Source organism: Carcharodon carcharias, chromosome 1 (assembly GCF_017639515.1).
Source record: "Carcharodon carcharias isolate sCarCar2 chromosome 1, sCarCar2.pri, whole genome shotgun sequence".
In the NCBI taxonomy this organism is placed as follows: Eukaryota; Metazoa; Chordata; class Chondrichthyes; order Lamniformes; family Lamnidae; genus Carcharodon; species Carcharodon carcharias.
The window spans coordinates 87,961,239-87,981,159 of NC_054467.1; the positions used below are offsets into that span (position 1 = coordinate 87,961,239).

A 19,921-nucleotide genomic window follows, 5' to 3' on the forward strand; every position below is an offset into this window, starting at 1 on the left:
CCGTCCCTGCTAAAACTCAGATATGATTTGAAAACAAAACATTTTTGTGCTGTTTTTGCTGCACTGTTGCAAACAGGATAAATAGCACAACATTCCTAGCCATGCCACAGAGAAAATGGATCACCTGCAACTAATGCTTCCATTAATTTATCCTCTAGCTTGATCTTAATTTATTTGAATTGAAATCCAAAGATTGAAGAATAAAAACAGGAGTCATTCAGCCACCTCCGCTTGATTTGCTGCTCTGTATTTCAGTTCTGTTTCCTCACTTTTGATCCATATTCCTCGATGCACTTACCAGGTAGAAGGGGTCAGATTTTCATGGCAGGGGTGGGTGTCAGGAGATAGGACTAATTGTACCATCACTATCACGCCTCTGTCTTGAGATTGCCGAAAAGTGGGTTTTTCCAGGGGTCCAGGCCCTAGGTAGCTTGGAGACAGGCCTGCGGCAGTGGAGGTGGCTGAGTCCAGATCGGGCAGGTTAAAGCCCCGCCTAAGTTCCCAAAAACAATCTTTGGCCCGGTGCTTCCAAGGTAATCAGTGGATCATCTGTATAAAGTTGAACCTTCTGACCACTTTAATCCTCCCCCCCCTTACTCTATCTCCTCACTCCCTCACTCCTTCTCCTCATCACCCTTACCCTCTCACCTACTTCACCCCTCTTACCCTCACTTCTTCAATCTCTCACTCTCATCCCCTTCATCCATTATCCACTTTATGAACAGAGCTCATAAGCCCTATTAATAAAGTTGAAAGCCATTGAATAGCCATTAAAACTCCCTGAGTAATGAAACAGTTACTTCAAAACAAATGTGTAAACAAAGTTAAGCACTTGTGAAACAATTAGGCAGTTCAATTGCAGCCAAGAGCCCATAAAACTCATAGTGTAAACAAAAGGACTTCAGAACTGCCATCTCAACAGATGTCCAGACTAAATACATAAAAGCAATGGGAAAGATGAACAATTTACGCAGTTATCATACAGACTACCCTTTCAGTAGTATGAAATGTATTCGACCTATACATCCATTAGATGAGCTTTTTTAGCTCATCTGAACACTCATCTTTAAGATTATTTTAACTCATCATTAAGACCCACCTTAATGAATACAAATAGAACTCAAGCTACATGATTTAATGATGAACACCAAAAGAAGCAAAACCAGTTTACTTACATTTTAGGCTCCTCCCACCTCCAATCAATGGTTCATGCCTCCATGCAGCTGGTAAAAACCTTATCAGATGCTAAAGTCCAGCTGCTCCCCAGAAAATTAAAATAAAACTTACTTGGGGTGGGCTCTTAATAAGCCCACAAAGTTGTCTGTTGCCACCTTAATAGGAACCAGTGGGTTCTGGGGCCTGCTCCCACCCCTGCTATTGTGAAAATAGGCAATGGCAGAAATGGAGGTGGGACCTCCAGCCATCACACTCGGTGGCCATGTTTTTTTCTGGTCCAGTCTCTGTTTTTTCCCAATCGGGACTATAAAGATCCAGCCCAAAATCTCAAGTCTAGTAAGTTTCAGTTGACCCAACATCCACAGCTTTTTGGAAAAGAGAATTTCAGATTTCCACTATCTTTCATGTGGAAGCAACTTCCTGATTTCACTTCTGAAGGATGCTAATTTTTATATAATACCTCCCTGTCCTGGTTTTCAAAGGAAATTGTTTCCCTGTATCTATCCTATTGAGTTTGTTCATCATTTTAAATACCTTGATTACATCATCCTTCAGCCTTCTAAACTCTAAGGAATAAAAACCAGGTTTATGTAACCTGTCCTCATAAGTTAACCCTTCAAGTCATGTATATTTCTACTAAATCATGACTGCACCATCTCCATGGTCAATATATCCCTCCTGAGGTCCAGATGGGGTGTAACCAAGGCTCCGTACAGCTGACGCAGAACTTTCTCCCCTTTGATTCCAGCCGTCCTGAGTTACAGGCCAATATTCCATTGATATCTGGAAAAATGTCTCTGGAACATTATTCCTTTAAAGTTTGAATAATTGTAGCACATTTGATGTTTGATGGGGCGGCGGTGGCATAATGGTATTGTCAGTGGATTGGTAATCCAGAGACCCAAGGTAATTCTCTGAGGACCTGGGTTCGCATCCCACCATGGCAGATGGTGGAATTAAAAGTCTAATGATGACCATGAAACCATTGCCAATTGTTGTAAAGACCCATCTGGTTCCCTATGTCCTTTAGGGAAGGATATCTGCTGTCCTTATCTGGTCCGGCCTGCATGTGACTCCAGCCCCATAGCAATGTGGTTGACTCTTAATGCCCTCTCAATGAGAGCAATTAGGGATGGGGTGAGTAATAAATGCTGGCCTAGCCAGTGACGCCCACGTCCCAAGAACGAATGCAAAAAGTGCAGTAGAAGCTATTGGTGTAATGTTTCACTTGTCCCAACATTGGTGAAAATAGGAATCTTTGTGTTTTACTATTTTAGTCGAGTTTGACTGCTCAAAGTCAAATCTTCTCCCCTCAGAGAAAGTGCTGGATATACAGACCACTGCTTCTACAATCCTAATCTATAGAGGAATTCCTTCAGCTATACCAGCTGCATACATAATCCTCATTCCTACTTGGTCAACACAGCTTTCTTGTGTACTGTACAGAAACACACTGGTCTTTACGAGAATTGTCAGAACTAAGCAGCATTGAATCCTGGATAGAAAGTTAGCTTAGGTCTCCATGAGTTAAATATAACACTGAGCACTACTGGCCTTGTCTAGTTCAAATAAAAAACATTAAATGCTGCAAACCAAAACAGAAACTGAAAATGGTGGAAACAAACAGCAAGTCTATATAAAAGGTTGGGTTGTTAGAACTGGGAACTGGAACGTTTAATGGGTGAAATCTTCTGCTGTCCCTGGTGGTAAACTTGGAGGTGGGAAGGGCATTTAATTAGACAGGATGGTGGTGTACCTGAATCTCACTGCCTTTCCGCCTCTGCCAGAATTAAGTTCTGGGTAGGAAGGTCCATGGTTGACATTCCTGCCTCGCCACCAATTGAGACCCATAAGTGGCCAATTAATGACCACTTAAAGGCCTCATCCTGCCACTGCTAGTATTAACCTAGCTGCAGGCAGGCCCATCGCCATGTGGTATGCATGGCAGCTAAAACCATATGGCCAGCTTGTCACTCCCTGGAGGAGGTCCCTTGATCAAAGGCACTCAGTGCCTGATCAAGGGACTTGACACTGGGGAAGGGGAAGGTGCTGAGAGCCACCCTCCTGCTGTTGCTGCCAAACCCGCTCCTCGCATCCTTCTCATCATGACCCCAACCCCATGAAACTCTACCTCCGCCCCATCCCCCACATTATTTACCTGTTGTCTGGATTGTCCACGATCCTGGGACTCTGCTGCCTGTACTTTTGGCAGCAGCCAGGGCTCCCCAGTGGCGCTGCTGAGCACAAGAGTTGCCAGCCTTTGATTGGCCAGCAACTTTTGGTAGGCAAGACGTCCGCCCCCGGAGTCTTGAATGAAGGGATGGCCCACCACTGGCCTCGCCACCACCTGATTGGCTTGTGGTTCGGTGGGCCTTCCCAAAAAGAGGCAGCACACTGACTCTCCAGTCGACAAGCGAGACCTCTGACTCCTCAACAAGATTCTGCCACTAAATCTTTTAATGAAATAAACAAAGCCCCTTTTTGAAGGAAGGAAGAAAAATAATTTGTCGAATGCCCAAATGGTTTTTTTGAAAACCTGAAAGCGAAGACAGGTCGAGATTATCTCCGTGAGGCAATAGAAACGTATTAATAAAAGAAACTGGTCTGGTCTATTATTGGCTGATACATGAATATTCTGTTTCTTTTAGTTGGTAGTTACCAGCAATTCTTTTTTTAGGGACCAGTACTTGTTTAAATAATATTTATAGATGTACAATGTGCACCTTTGGGTTTGAAATCTCGTAGTAAAGAACATTATCCATGATTTGGTGGTAATATTAGACATTCATTATTCTCAAATAATTTGATCTGTGTTTATTGAAGTTTAAAAGCATAGTTAGAAAGATAACCAAGAGGAGGATTATTTGTAGTTGAATTGAGCTCTGGTCAGAAGTTAAGAGATCTGGTTAGAAGTAACATGGAAATTTTGAAATCCCTGTCTGTTCATATAACCCTGTTCTTGTTTGTAGGCAACCCTAACATCCAACCCTAGCTCTCTACAGTCATGTTCCATAACACAAACCATAACAGCATTCACATCAATGTACCAGGTTTCATTACCTAAGAAACTTTCCTTAAATTCATCCTTCAGGATGTTGGCCCGTAGTAGTGTTATCTTCGAATCAATTTGCACCAAATGGCTGACCTTCCAATACTTGTCATCACCCTTGCTTGGTACACTGCTAAAGCTAGGTTCTGAAACATAATGTGCCTACATTTTCTGCAATGCAATATCTAATGTTAACATTAACATGTTTAAAATAAATGGGCTACTGGCAACATTAAAATGTCACCAATCAGAAAATCCAGGCTAACATGACTTTGTGGAGGGAAGGAAGTGCTGCTTCTTTTTTTATATTCTTCTGCTTCTTATTCTTCCTACTCCTTTAGTTTTGTTTCTGAGCTAGGAGACTGTAACTTATTATTTACTATAGTAATAACTAGTTAACTAATCAAATAAATAAATAAGCAACAGACACGGCAGGGTAGGTGGTGTGGAGAACATTTCAGTCCTCGACAACCATATCTACGCTAAGTGTCTGCAGCAACTTTGGCTCAGAGTTGTTGAGCTGGAGTCCAAGCTGCAGACATTGCAGGCATCAGGGAAGGGGAGAGTTACTTGGACACTTGGTTCCAGGAGGAAGTCACACTCCTTAGGTTGTGTAGAACTTTAGAGTTGGTCAGTGGTCAGAGATAGGAGGGTGTGACTATAAGTCAGGTAGGTAGGGAGAAGCAGCATGTCATGATGGAGGAGCCACAACCCTTGACTTTTGACAAACAGGGACGAGATATTTGTTATTTGATCAAGGATTCAGTGTGGGTGAGCAAGCTAATCATAGCACATGGTGCAAGTGGAGTGAGTGGAAAGAATGTGGTAGTGATCAGGGTCACTATAGTCAGGGGGAAAAATGCTATTCTCTGGAGCCACAACTGGGAGCTCCAAAGTTTGCGTTGCCTGCTCAGTGCCAGGATTAAGGACATCTTCTTGCTGCTGGAGATGAACTTGGAATGGAAAGGACACGATCCAGTTGCTGTGGTTCACATGTGAACCACTGACATGAATGATGCTCTGCGAAAAGAATTGCAGGATTTAGGATCCAAATTAAAATACAGAACCTCAAAGGTAATAATCTCTGGATTGTCACCAGACCTACAATTGGCATAGGCTCAAGAAGATTAGAGAATTAAACACACGGCACAAAGAGTGATGTGGGAAGAAAGGTTTTTGATTCATGGGGGCACTGGCAGCAGTACTGGAGAAAGAAGAAGCTGTTCCATTGGGATGGGCACCAGTTAAAACAGGCTGGGATTAATGTCCTGGTGAATCATGTAACTAGGGCTGAGGAAAGGGCTTTAAACTAACAGGAATTAGGAGAGTGTCAGGTAAAGTGGGATTTAGAAATTTAAGGAGAAAAGTCATAGCAATAGAGTAGTGTAGCAATCTGGGTAAAAACAAGAAGACTAGGACAGGAAGGGGTAGAGAGGTTAATGGTAATAGTGCATCAGTGAATAAGGTCCATGCAAAGAATAGTGGTAAAAAAATTTAAATTAATGGCTCTTTATCTGAAGATGGCACAAATAGAGATAAACATTTTAGAGTTAATTGCTATTACAGAGGCATGGAAGAAGATTTTCAAAGCAGGTTTGGGAACCCAAACACTTGATGAATTCTGGTTCCCAAGCCCACACCTCAGTTGCGCCACTCTCACGACACTACTTTTAAATTCAAATGGTCTCGTTGGCCAGGAGGTAAACTTGGCACTCAGTTAGTAGCACTGAGCACCTCTGGGAGGCAAAATTAAGGTCCGGTGTTAGCACTGGTGCATGTAGATTAATTAAAAAACAATTTTGAAACAAAGACAAATAAATCTTAATTGGCCGCACAACAAACCCAGAAGCTGTGCATTAAGATTCCATTCAGCACTGGAACATGCTCCTTAATGAGCTTAAAGGCTGTTAATCAATGGTGAATGGGTTTCCTGTTCGCTCCCTCCACCGGCCCTTTGAAAATTAAAAGCTGTCCTCGAAGTGCTGGGATCCCAAGATGATCCCAGAGACTATGATTTAGAAATCATACTCACACCGGGCCCCCATCCTGCAGCCCTTTGAATATCCAGCTCATGGTTACAAGGTGACCGAGATTGGTAACAAATATTCCAGGGTACACAACATTTTAAAAAGACAGCCAGCATGGAAAAGGAGCAGGAGGCACCCTGAAAGTAAAGGATAACATAAGGACAGTAGTGAGAAAGGATCTTGGCTCAAAGGATCAGGAAGTGTGAATCACTGACATGAGTGATGCTCTGCAGAAGTATTGATGAAGATTAGGAAGAATAAGGGTCGGAAATCAGTCATGGGAGCAGTTTATAGGCCCCCAAAACAGTAATTATACCATTGGACAGAGCATTGATCAAGGCATAATTGGAGCTTGTAACAAAGGTAATGTATTAATTGCAGGGTACTTTAATCTTCGTATAGACTGGACAAATCAAATTGATTGAAGTTATTAAGATACTAAATTTGGAAGCGACATACTCTAGTCCCAAGCAAGAACCTTTAACTTTAACAAAGTCAATTACATAGGCACAATGGCAGAACTAGCTAAGGTTGATTGGGTAAGTAGGCTGAAAAGTATGGCAGTAGATAAACAGTAGGAAAAATTTAAGGAAACAATTCAAATTATCTGAGGCTTACTAAGGAAGTTTAAGATGGCCTGAGATTAAAGAAGAGGCTTATATTGTTGCTAAGAATTTTGGTAAAATTGAGGTTTGGGAGTGTTTTAGAAACCAGCAAAGGGTGACCAAGAACTTGAAAAATCAAGGGGAAAAATAAAATCACTGAGAATAAACTAGCCAGGAATATAAAAAACAGATTGTAAGAGCTTTTGCAAGTATATAAAAAGGAGAAGAGTAGCTGAAGTAAATGTTGGTCCTTTAGTGGCAGAGACAGGAGAGATTATCATGTGGAATGAGGAAATGGCAGAGACGCATAACAAATATTTTGTGTCTATCTGCACAGAAGACAAAAATTGCAGAGCAGAAATAGAGGGATACCAAGGCGTTGATAGGAGCGAGGAACTTAAGATAACTGATAGCAGCAAAGAAAAAGTATTGGAGAAACTTAAGGGACTAAAAGCCAACAAATCCCCAGAACCTGACGACCTCCATCCTTGAGTTTGAAGGGAGATAGCTACAGAGATAGTGGATCCACTGGTTCAGGCTTTTAAATATTCCTTAGATTCTAGAACCCTCCTAGCAGATTGGAAATCATCAAATGTAACCTCTATTCAAGAAAGGAGACAGGGGAAAGCTGGGAACTAAAGGCCAGTTCGCCTTACATCAGTCATCCGGAAAATTGCTGGATTCTCTTATTAAGGAAATCAGAACTATGCACTTAGAAAATCGTGGGCAAGATTTTTCCCTTGGTGGGGGTGCTCGGCGGGGGCAGTCGGGCAACTGACTGCCACCCTCAATTGGCTCCACTCCGTGCTTTCATGGAATTGGCTCGCCCTGCGTGGATTGCGAGCGGCAGCACTAAGCACTCCCTGTGCGGGCAGGGGAGGAGGGAGAGGCATGGAGCTGCCTCAGGGAGATTGAAAAGCTTTTTAAAAAAATTAATGATGACAGTAAAAATTTAATAAAACATGTCCTCTCATGTGACTGTGTCAGCTGAGATGGGACATGTTTTCAATTCCAAAATAAAGTTTTTACTTAAATTTTATTTGCTTTAGGAAACCTCATCCCGTTCATGGATGAGGTTTCCTAAAACATGTAAAGGCCGCTTGGCCTTTTCGCCTGCCTGCCAACTGTTAGGTTGGACGGGCAGCGTAAAGTTGAATTTAATTATCTTGTTAATGGCCTTAATTGGCCCTTTAATTATCGGCGGGCAAGTAGCCGACTTCGGGCACATGCCCGACGTCATTATGCATCATCTTACATTCCGGCGTGTCGGGCCGCGCCCGCACACTGAGCATAAAATCCTGCCCCATGTAATCAGACAAAGTCAACATGGGTTTACAAAAGGTAAATTATGTTTGACAAATTTACCACTGTTTTTTGAGGATGACACCAGTAGGATAAACAAAAAGGGCCAATAGATTTAGTATACTTAGACTTCCAGAAAGGCATTTGATAAGGTGTCACACCCAAGGGAAAAAATGTTTCGATCATTGGCGGGCGCATGCCTGACCTGAACGAGTGTAAAATGGTGTGCGATGATGTCGGCAAGCGTCCTGACCTCATCTCGCACTCGCGCAATATTTTGGTCGGTGCGTGTGCATAGGAGTCTGAGCTGCACCCGCCATTAATTAAGCGACCTATTAAGGCCCTTAAGAGCCCAATAGACTCGAATTTTTCACTCCCTTCCAACTGTTTGGGCAAAAAGGCCAAGCAGCTTTTGCATTTTTGGTGAAACCTCATACACGGGCTGGCTGAGGTTTTGACAAGCGATTTAAAAAAAATTAAAACTTTTAACACTTATATTTAACATGTCCCTGCTCATGTGACAGTCACATGAGGGGATATGTTTTCATTATATTTAATACGTTTGTTTTTATTGTTAAAAATCTTCAGCTCCCTGAGGCAACTCTGTGCCTCAGGGAGGTTTTACTGCACGTAACCCTGCAAATGTGCAGACTTCCATGCTCCTCCTGCCCTTCCCCTGGCAGTGCTGAGTGCTGCAGTGTGCAATTCACATTGGCTAGCTGTTACTTAGCCAACCAGAATGAAATCCATGTTGGGGCCTGATCATGGGTGGCGTTCGGCTTTGCGACCGCTTCTGAGCTCACTTTTGCAATGGTGCCAGCAACATCGGCACATCAGCTTGTGTACTTGCAACCCACCCCTTATCCTGCACTGCTGAAAATCGCTAATGCTGAGAATAGAGGCGGGAATGCGGGAATCAGATCCCATCGGCCATTTTTAAAGCCCACATGACATAGTTCGATCCAGTGTCAGGATGGGAAAATCCAGCCCTTGGTCTCTCAGGGAGTCAATGGATCTGAGGAGTGGGCAGGAAAGTGGAGTTGAGGCAGAAGCTCATACTGAATGGTGGGGCAGGCTTGAGATGCTATCTGGTCGACTTCTGCTCCTATTTCTTATGTTCTTATGTGCAAATGATCATTAAGCCTTAACTCTCATCAAACCTTTCCCCTGTTGGTGCACTGAAATTAATAAGTAACAGGAGTGCCTATAAAATACCATTACCTTTTTAAATTTACACAGAAGTGATTTTTTGTCACAACCTTAACCTGAAGCCATGTTTTATAATTTTTTTTTGTAGTTGCCATGGATTCCTGCTTTAATTATACACAATCTGCCAGGATGATTATTAGGTGTAATGAGAATGCGAACATGTATTTTCAACTGAGTCAAATCATAGCAAGTATAAAATTGAATGCCAAAACTAATTAAATGAAGATGGATAGCTAAAAAAGGTTTTTCAAAGGGTCAAGGAGATGCAGTGATATAGGTAGTTACACAACTACCTACTACTGTAGGCATGATTAATGGAATGGAAGGTACCACACTAAACTCTCATTCTCTAGCAATGTAATTGGATGTCTAACACTGTTCAGTCTTAGGCATACAGATAGTGAAAAGTGTTGCAAATTGAACTGGTAAAAATGTTTTATTTTAGAACATATGGTTAAAAAATAATAAACTATATTTGGTAAATAATATCTAAATTAAAAGCCAAATAAATTGAGTTAAATCTCAGTCAGCAAATTAAGGAACAGATAATTGGTGGATTTGCCTGTAGCTAATATTTTGCAAAGTAAATTTCAGCATTGATCAGAAACTGGTAAAAGCTAACTGCCTCGGGTTTTAAATTTGTGCCTTTCCAGAATGGCTATACACCTCTGCACATTGCTGCCAAGAAGAACCAAATGGAGATTGCCACCACCTTATTAGATTATGGAGCTCAGACGAATGCCCTAACAAAGCAGGGAGTGACCCCCCTCCACCTGGCTTCACAGGAGGGACATGTGGACATGGTCTCACGTCTGATGGATAAAAATGCCAATGTTAATGTGGCCACAAAGGTAACTGCAAAGCATTGTTGTGTCAAAGACATTTACCATTGTGTTATCGTTTATTACTGTGAAGAGAGAAATGTTTGAATGTTGTGAAATTGAGACGCCTAATGTTTGGTGCCTTTACTTTTACCTGTTGCTCTGGGTGAATCTTTTGCATTTTTGTTCTAATTTTATAAAATAGTGTTAAAAACTTAATAAATTAAATTGAGGAGTCCATTATTAATAAATGGAGAGGCAAATAAGTTCAAGTTCATTTCTTCCTCATATTTATTACCCTGGTGCAAGGATTGATTATAGAAATCAATATAGAAATTATTTTTTGTCTATCCTAGAGTCTGACAAAGCATTGTGTAGATTTTAAGACTACATGAGCGTTCTATGTTCATAGGGGCCAATAATATGAAGGCAGTCGCCTGAAACTCTGATGCACATCAGGTGCTTATTCTCTATTATCAGCCTTGGAATACAGAGAAATGCATGAAGGAGTGTCTCATCTTCTGCAAGCCTACACACTGGCTGTACGAAAGGCTCATCGAGGCTCCACCTGTCATTTCAAGATGGCAGGCCCCATAATGTAGGCTGAGCAGTCCAGACACTGAGAACAGGATTTTAAGGCCTCATATGAGCCAGGAACTGAGGCAGGCGGGCACTAAAAACAGTGCTGTTAACCGACGTGCTGGTTCCCTGGCTCCATCCCACCCTGGGTCATTTCCCCAGAGGTGGGATTGAGAGTGGTGGGTTGAGGGAGGGCAGATGGCAAGGCTACCCGCCCATGAATAGCAGGTAGTCAATTCAGCTAATTAATGGCCACTTAAGGCTAATTGTTGAAAGCCGACTGAGATTTTCCAGTTGACCTCCAGGTCCCTGCAAGTGATGAGGGATAGTTTAACTGCCTGGCAGCTGACCTGGGGGCCAGCGCTCCAAGCAGACTTAGAGGCCTTCCTGAACTGCTTGGGTTCAGCAGCAACCGCAGGCCGCTCTGTAGAGGGGCTTCCCCCTAGCTGCTTCCCGGCCAAAGTGGTGGCCAGTCTGTTGGAATTTATTATTTTAACTTTGGAAATGTAGGAGAGAGCATCTCCATTTTATGGCACCCTCTATTTTCCTTACCTGCCATGGTTCACTGATGCTGCTTTCAAACTGGAGGGCCTCTGATTGGCCCTCTAGCTTTGAGAGTCTGCCCACCGTCCTTAATTGGCAAGCCACTAACCATAATTTGCCAATGCGGGGAACATCACAGGTGAGGAACACCGTGCAAACTTCTGAGCTCCAGTTGAGCCTGATGACAGGGTTCAGGAGCCCACAAGAAAATCCTGCCCTCAGACCCTGAGATTTCTAGGAAGGGAGGGGGAGTCAGGCCAAAAGTGGTTGAAGGACCTGGCAAGACAGCGGACAAGGAGGTCATACCAAATTTAAAGACGGGACTTAATGATATTTTTTTTCCTCCATTTCCCACCTGGCAGCCAGCCAAACTGACAACCTGACAAGCTCCCGGATAGAAAACCCAATGGCAGGAGATTGCAGCAAAGGATCCATGGGGATGGTGCCCAGTAATTGGGAGGTGGGCAGACTGCAGATTGGGCCTTATGGGGATGGGGAGAGGTCACTGATAGCGACAGGGGGTGAGACATAGTAAGATCAGAATCGACCAGTCAGGTCCAAAGGATTCCTTGAGGGGCCAGGGTGAGCATTCCTGCTCCTCCTGGCCCTCAAGGAGTGCCTTAAAAGACACTTAACGTTTGGAACTGTGAATTTTAAGTCAGGCTGACAATTATACTGTGGGAGCCTGATTTAAATATGTTAATGAAATGTGCCACCGCTTCAAGAGAGGACACTTGCATGCCACAAAAACCATCACCGTAAAAACAACAGAAAGCATCAGATTGGTATGTGTTTCACGTTATTGTGGACAAATTTGATTGCTCGTGCAGGGTAACTGGCTGTTGGAAGCCCTTTAGTTGCTGCTGTCAACAATAACAAGTTGTATTTTTATAGTGTCTTTAATGTAGTAAAACATTCCAAGGTGCTTCACAAAGTGTTACCAAAAGAAATTTGACACTAAGCCACACCAAAAACTTGGCCAAAGAGGTGGATTTTAAGGAGTGTCTTAAAGGAGAAAAGCACAGTAAAGAAGCCGGGGGAGTACAGAGGGAATTCCAGGGTTTAGAGCTCAGGCAGCTGAAAGCCTGGCTACCTATAGTGGAGCAATTCAAACTGAAGATGCTGAAGAGGCCAGAATTCATTGAACACAGATACCTTGGAGGGTTATGGAGATTACAGACATAGGGAGGGGCGAGGCCGTTAGGCAATGAGAATTTTAAAATCGAGGCATTACTTGACCAGAAGCCAATGCAGGTCAATGAGCACCCGAGTGATATGTAAACAGGACTTGGTGTGAAGTAAGAGTTTTGGAGGGTCTCAAGTTGACGAAGGGTGATAGATCAGGGCCTGAATTTTTCCCGTATCGGGCGGGCTTGGCGGGGCGGTTGCAGAGCCGACCGCCACCTGCGATCAGCTCCACACCGCCATTTTACACGGGTGGGCCAATTAAGGCGCGCTCTGCATAATACACGAGCAGTAGCGAGCGCTACTTGTGCAGACGGGGGGAGGAGGGAAAGTCGGGTCCAGCGCTTTTTCACGCATGCACACGAAAGAGCGCTTCAATCTCCCTGAGGTGTGGAGCTGCTTCAGGGAGATTGAAGCGCTTTCAAAAAAAATAAATACATGCAAGAAAAATTAAATGAAACATATCCCCTCATATGACTCATATCCCCTCATATGACTGTGTCACATGAGATGGGACATGCTTTTATTTTTCGTAAAAAGTTTTTATTCAATTTGTTAAAGCTTTAGGAAACCTCATCCCGCTCATGGATGAGATTTCCTAAAAAACGTAAAGGCCGCTTAGCCTTTTTGCCTGCCCACCAACCGTTAGGTTGGCCGGGCAGTGTATATTTGAAATTCATTAGTGCCTTAATAGGCCTTTTAATTATTGGCAGGCGCGCGCCAGCCAAACAAAACATCGCGAGGCAGCGTAATGACATCGGGACACACGCCCGACGTCATTGCGCATCATTTTACGTGCCGGCGTGTCGGGCCCGCCCCCACATGTCGACTGTGAAATTCTGGCCCAGAGGATGGCCTGGTGTTCGTTGGAATCATCAAATCTAGAGGTAACAAAAGCATGGATGAGTTTTTCAGCAGCAGATGAGCTGAGGCTAGGGAAGATTTGGGCAATGTTACAAAGGTGGAAATAGGCAGCCTTAGTGACAGTGTGGATATGTGGTCATCCCAGGGTCAAGAATGACACCAAGGCTGCAAACCATCTGGTTCAGCCTCAGTTAGTTGCCAGGGAGAGGGATGGAGTCGATGGCTAGGGAATGGAGTTTGTACTGGGGACTGAAGACAATGGCTTTGGTCTTTGCAATATTTAGTTGGAGGAAATTTCTGTTCATCTAGTGCTGGGTATCAGACAAGCAGTCTGGCAATTTAGCAACAGCAGAGGAATTGATGGAAGTGGCGGTGCAGTAGAGATTATGTCGTACTGAACATGTGGAAACTGATGCTCCTTTTTCAAGTGATATTGCCAAGGGGCAGCATGTAGATGAGAAATAAGAGAGGCCAAGGATAGATCCTTGGGGGACACCAGATTTAACAGTGCAGAAGTGGGAGGAGAACTTGTTGCTGGTGATTCTCTGGCTACAATAGATAGATAAGAATGGAACCAGGTGAGAGTAGTCCAACATAGCTGGATGACAGTGGGGAGGCAGTGGAGCAGATGGAGGTGGTGTGGTCAACTATGTTAAGGGCTATAGACTGGTTAAGAAGGATGAGGAAGGAAAATTTACCTTTGTGACAGTCACATAGGAGACTTAGATAAAAGCAGTTTTGGTACTGTGGCAGGGATGGGAACATGACTGGAGGGATTCAAACATGGTATTCCAGGAAAGATGAACATGGATTTGGGAGGTGACATGTTCAAGGACTTTTGAAGGAGACATTCTCCCACTATCAGACACCCAATATCCAAGCCCAGGCCTCTGTTGCATTAAGCATCATGTATGCCATAGAAATACTCCTGTTTATGGATTTCACATCACCATGTGCAGTTTAGCTGGGCACATTCTGATGGCATTTTTGGTTCCATAATAAGGAATGACGCAGAAACTAAAGAGAGTAAAAAGACAATCTGTGGCAATGAATTGTACCTTTAAGATATTTCACAGCAAGAAATGTAAATATTTATTACATTTTTGCTAGCATCAAGTCCTTGGTTAACCTTGCATGTGAAGTGGTTGAGCAGGACCACCTCGCACCACAACAGGGCCATTTTTCTCTCCCTTCCACAGCCAGGCCTTGATATCTGGTGAAACTAGTCATCTATTAAATAAAACCCAAGAGATGATAGCAGTCAAGATATTCAGCCTTATGTCTCCCATTGGGACTGCAACACTCCAGATTTATAGCTCTGGGTTTTATTTTAAATTAAAATATTGCTTCATAATACATATTTATGAAAACCGTAACCGATCTTAAGAAGATGTGCAGCTGATATCTAATGGAATGCCTTCAGACAAGTTTATTGGTATCATTTTTCTTACATGAAGAATAGTGAAACTTGTTTGACTTGAGGGCTGCCCTGAATTTATGATATGAAGAGTCCATTGACATTTGAAAGTCTTCGAGTCAAATTTTCAGCAAGAAAATATGTAGCTTATTTATGTTTGAAAATCCATTCTTTAGAAGTTTTTGAATGTTAATGACCAGCAAAAAAGGGTGTTTATACCATAAAATCAATCAATTTGTCTTCTCTGGCCATTTGATTAAATGATTCCAATCTGACACCAAACCTTTAGCTTTTTTGAGTCAGCTGAAAACATGGGCAGAATTTTCTCGTCAGCCTGTGGGGGCGAGCCCCACGTGCCAACACTCAAACGATGAGCGTTGCTTCCCGACGTCACCACGTATCATTCTGATCTTCCGTTCGGCGGGCAGGCGCTGCAGTCAGCTGTGAACCCACCGAACTGCCAAAGGCCTGTTAAAGCAATTGATAAACTAATTAAACTAATTCTGAACGCTGCCCATCCAACCTTAAGGTTGGTGGGCAGGCGAAGAGCCCAGGCAGACTTCGCTTTTTTCATGAAGCCTCATCCACAGGCGGGGTGAGGTTTCATGAAGTTTTGATTGATTAGATAAAAAATTTAATGGCAGTTCATAAACATGTCCCAGCTCATGTGACACTGTCACAGGGGGTATGCCTGAATTATATTATTTATTTATTTATTACAGCCTTAAAACTGCACTTAACCTCACTGAGGCAGCTCCGTGCTTCAGGGAGGTTTCTGTGCTCTTTTGCACGCATGGGGCTCATCCTCCCCCCCCCCCGCCCGCACAGGTAGTGCTGAATGTGACCAGGTGCGCGTCACACTGGGCGGGCCTTAATTGGCCTGCCCATGTAAAATGGCGGTGTGCAGCCAATCCCGGCTCCTCAGCTGCTCCCAACCTGCCCGCCAGACAGGCAGAAGATTCTGCCCTATGATTAAAATGCAAATTTAGTACACTGTACAGTCTTCACGGGACATGTCCAGCAAATCTTAAACTTCTGATTTTTTGTTAAGACAATAACTGGATTGTGTGTTTAATTATAACATTATCGACAGGAATGAATTATTAAACCATCTGAGAACTGTACCTTTCCTGCTCTCGTATATAAAACCAAAGAAGATAGCAAATATACTTTGCAGTAATTTGAAAAATAATGGCCCCATGCTGGAATTTTGACACCATTCACTCATTGGTTCCTGCCTCTCCTGATTGTATTGCCATTGTGAAAGGAGATTTTGCTTTTTACATTTTTTTGGGCCAGGTACAGTCGACTCAGTCAATCCACCTGGCAATCGGCTGTCAGCCACAATGGGCCCCACCTGCTGGTTTTGGGTGAGAATGATCGGTACCAGAGCTGACAGGTTATCTGATGCAGCAAACAGCACTCTGCAGCAGAGCAGAGCACCAGTTTGGCACCTCATGAAAATTTACGCGGCCCAAGTTGAAAACTTACCAGCCTTCCAACCAATGTCCCCTCTAATTTTTTTAATGTTGTGCACAGTATTTATTTAGGTGTGTGGATCCTTTACATTTGTTTGCAGAGCCCTGCATGCTTGGTAACTCTAAGGGGCTGACTTGTGCTCAGCCAGCATCGGAACTTCCAGGTTGCTGCGGCCACATGGCTTAGACTGTGCTCCCGACTGTGGCCTTGAGTGGGTACATCATCAATTTCACATCAGTTTTGAGGCTGACTTGAAAATCAGTCTCCATAAGTCTTGATCTTGTTAAGAAATGGCCTATGAAAAACATTATCAACTGCCTTTGGAAAATGCCTGCGCCCAACATGAATCTTAGGGAGCAGGAAGAACAGTGGCCAAGGAACGCACTTGCCTTCCAATTAAGAAAATAGGCGGGTTCTCAAGGCTGGAAGGCCAATAGGGGGCCCTCCAACACTGACACATTGGCAGCCCCTCCATGGGAGCTACTGATGTAGGTAGGAGAGGGAGGGCACCTCAAGTTGGAGTCATCCTCTGAAGACCTTTTAGCGCCTTAAAAATAAGAAGAGGCCACAGCTGTTAGGCTTGGCAGTGTGGAGGGAAAACCTCTCGCGGGGCAGCCTGTGGCCACAGCTATAGCCATCTTGCACTTGTGGTGGAAAAGAGAGGGATGGGTTAAAAGTGATAGATGGAGCGGCTCTCCAGGCCATCGAATTAAAACTCCACAGCATTCAGGTACCATGACCAGCTCTTCTCACACCACCACCACTACCTCCAACCTACCCGGCCTAGAAATCCTGCCCCAGTAAAAACCAAGACCATTACTATGGCCCTGTTGGTTCAGATTTTTTTTTTTCAAATTTATCTGCATATCTCTTCAGGTATCACATATCCACTGTTCATCAGTCTGTAATTAACTCCCAATAGAGAAATACATACAGTATGTTGATTTGAAGGGCAAGCTTCCTATGGTAAGTTCAAATGTAAGAAAATGTTCTTTTCAGCTGTACTGGCAGATGGCCGGAATAACATTGGTTCTGATGAATATAGCAATGATAAAAGCTTTGGGTCAAAAAAGCTGATATGCAGAAAGCAAGCAAAATAGCTCCTGCCATTATAGAAAATTATATGAAGAGACCAGAAAGGGAGCAATAAATATAAATCTTATATAGAAATCATAGAAGTCAGTGATTTAAAAAAAAAGAAGTGGCTCCACGCTTATTAAAAAATTTCATGTGTCATCTCTCTCCTATGTCTGTTATTAGAGCGGATTGTCAGCACTGCACTTGGCAGCTCAGGAGGACAAGGTTAATGTTGCAGAAATTCTGGTAAAACGAGGCACAAATCTTGATGCACAGACTAAGGTATTGCAGCACTGAATTATTTTTCTTAGTAGTTTTGTTTTATTCTTATTCATTTTCATAGCCAGCCTTGGATATGCCACACTCATCTATAGTGGTTGGTGAACTTGTGAACTTTTATAATATGTATTTTATGTAGACTAATATCAAAATGCAAAAAGCTAGTTTTTTTTTTTCTCTCTCTTTTGGTCTCAATTCCTCTCCTCTCTCCCCCTGAATAATGGGGACAAGGTTCCATTTGTGTCTATCGTTCTCTGGCACCACATTCGATTGATCACTCTTCCTGTGTGAGTCTTGGAAATGAGTGGCACAAGGACATCATTGATGTACTCTATCCTTTTCTTGTCCAATGATGTTCACAAACCCAAGAATATTTTGGAAATGAGACCATATGTTAGATTTTTGGCTGAACTGCATCACATGCGAATAATGATAAAATTTAGCATCTACTTGTGACAGCAAATTATTCACTTTTCTGTTTTAAATTTCTTGTCACTTTTATAATATTTCAGGATTCCTGCAGTCATAAAGTTGTCTTTATACGTTCTGACTAAAACTTCTTTCTTTCAGGTTGGCTATACTCCACTGATTGTGGCTTGTCACTATGGAAACGTTAAGATGGTCAATTTCCTCCTACAGCATGGCTCCAATGTTAATGCCAAAACCAAGGTAAAAAAAAAAGAGCAACTTTTAGTCCACAGGATATATTTTTTAAACATTTGTTTTTTTGTATACAAGGTCCTATTAATTTATTATCGCTTATTGATGATCCCTAGTTGCCCTGAAAAGGTGATGGTTAGTGTGTTCCTTGATTGCTGCAGGTCTTGTGTGATAATGCTCTTCCTATCATGATATTAGATTAGGAATTCTAGGATTTTAATGCAGTCGCAGTGAAGGAAAAGCAACATAGATATAAGTCAGAATAGTGTGTGATTGGAGGGGAACATGGACTTGATGTTGTTCCCATGATCTTTTTACTATTTTCTTTTGTTGATGGTCAAGCTGACAGGGCTGGGAGACGCTGTTGATTACACATGGCGAATCACTGCAGTTCATTCTATACAGGACATATTGGAGCCACAGTGTGCCAGGGATGGTAAGGGTGGGTAATGAAACGAGCAGCAGGGGCCAGATTCTGTTGTGGGCTGGCATGGGCTACTTCATTATCAGAGGAGTTGCAAACAGAGCTGGACAATGTAAAATTCAGGCCTTAACTTATGTTTGGGGCATGGGCACCACCCTCAGGATCTCCAATATTAATGTGATAATTGGGCTATTTATCAGGTACATTTCCATCTCTCCGCCCCACCCCACCACCCACTGATGTCAGTTTTGCTAGGGCTCATTGTCACATATTTGATCGATATCAGGTGATCCTATATGAGCAGGCATAGGAAGAGGGAAAGCTAACCCATGGGCCCTCATCTTCTCAGTCCCGTGGAGCCAGGCCTTGAGGTGGAATTTGAAGCAAAATTAGAGAGCCTTACATCGGTGAGCCATTCTGATACGGTCCTGCCTATTATCGATCTTGCCAGAGATGAGATGACACCAGCTGTCCTCCCGCCAGTGGTAGGTAGCCAATTATTCGCAATTAGATGCCCAATTGGTGGAAAATTGCTATCAGGATCCTCCTATCGAAGGACAGGCCCCACTGAGGCCAAAGCCTGGCAGGTGTCTGGAGGCATCCTCCCAAAAAGAGGTTGGGGGACCATCAATGCCTCCTTAAAATCCCCCCTTCATGATTCAGGGGTATGAGGGGGGCATAACCATGACCATTGACTGTTCTGTGGATGGGTTCTCCCTCCACAATGATGGCCTTACAGCTTAACCAAACTTAATTTTAAAACTGCAGAAGCATTCAGCAGGTGCCCCCATCTTATGTTGGATGGATTTGCGGTTTGATGCTTAACCTGTTTGGCCGCATTATGAATGGATCTTCCTTGGTCGTCAAGTCCTGAAGTGGGACATGAATCTGGAGCTTCTGGCTTAGAGGCTGGGATGCTGGCTGTCTTGGAGACCTTGCCTCTCTAGACCTCTGCTGTAGTATAGGGTCTGGCACAAATAAGGTTAACATGGGACTGAGTACAGTACCACACACCCAGTGATGTAAGAAGGCACATGACCCAGACCCAGGGATTGAGTTTGGTTGTGTAAAGACCTAAGCACGGAGATAGCTCCTAGTCTATACCCTTTACTGTACATGTGTCAATAGTTCCAGTTGTTACTAAATACTTAGAGTTAACCTACAGAAGACTACAGAGATGTCTTTAAGACGTACTGACCTGTAACAGCTACAAAACTAGCATCTA

At 43.2% G+C, this 19,921-nt stretch overlaps 1 protein-coding gene across 13 annotated transcripts in view; it reads left to right on the plus strand.

Moving 5' to 3' along the window:
- ank2b (ankyrin 2b, neuronal) overlaps nt 1–19,921 on the plus strand; it is an 882,930-nt gene that overhangs the window by 658,116 nt on the left and 204,893 nt on the right. For all 13 annotated transcript variants that reach the window (XM_041195707.1, XM_041195740.1, XM_041195679.1 and 10 more), the window contains 3 exons: nt 10,022–10,219; nt 17,517–17,615; nt 18,183–18,281. In XM_041195707.1, coding sequence (XP_041051641.1) covers nt 10,022–10,219; nt 17,517–17,615; nt 18,183–18,281 — 396 coding nt within the window. The remainder of the gene's footprint in view (nt 1–10,021; nt 10,220–17,516; nt 17,616–18,182; nt 18,282–19,921) is intronic.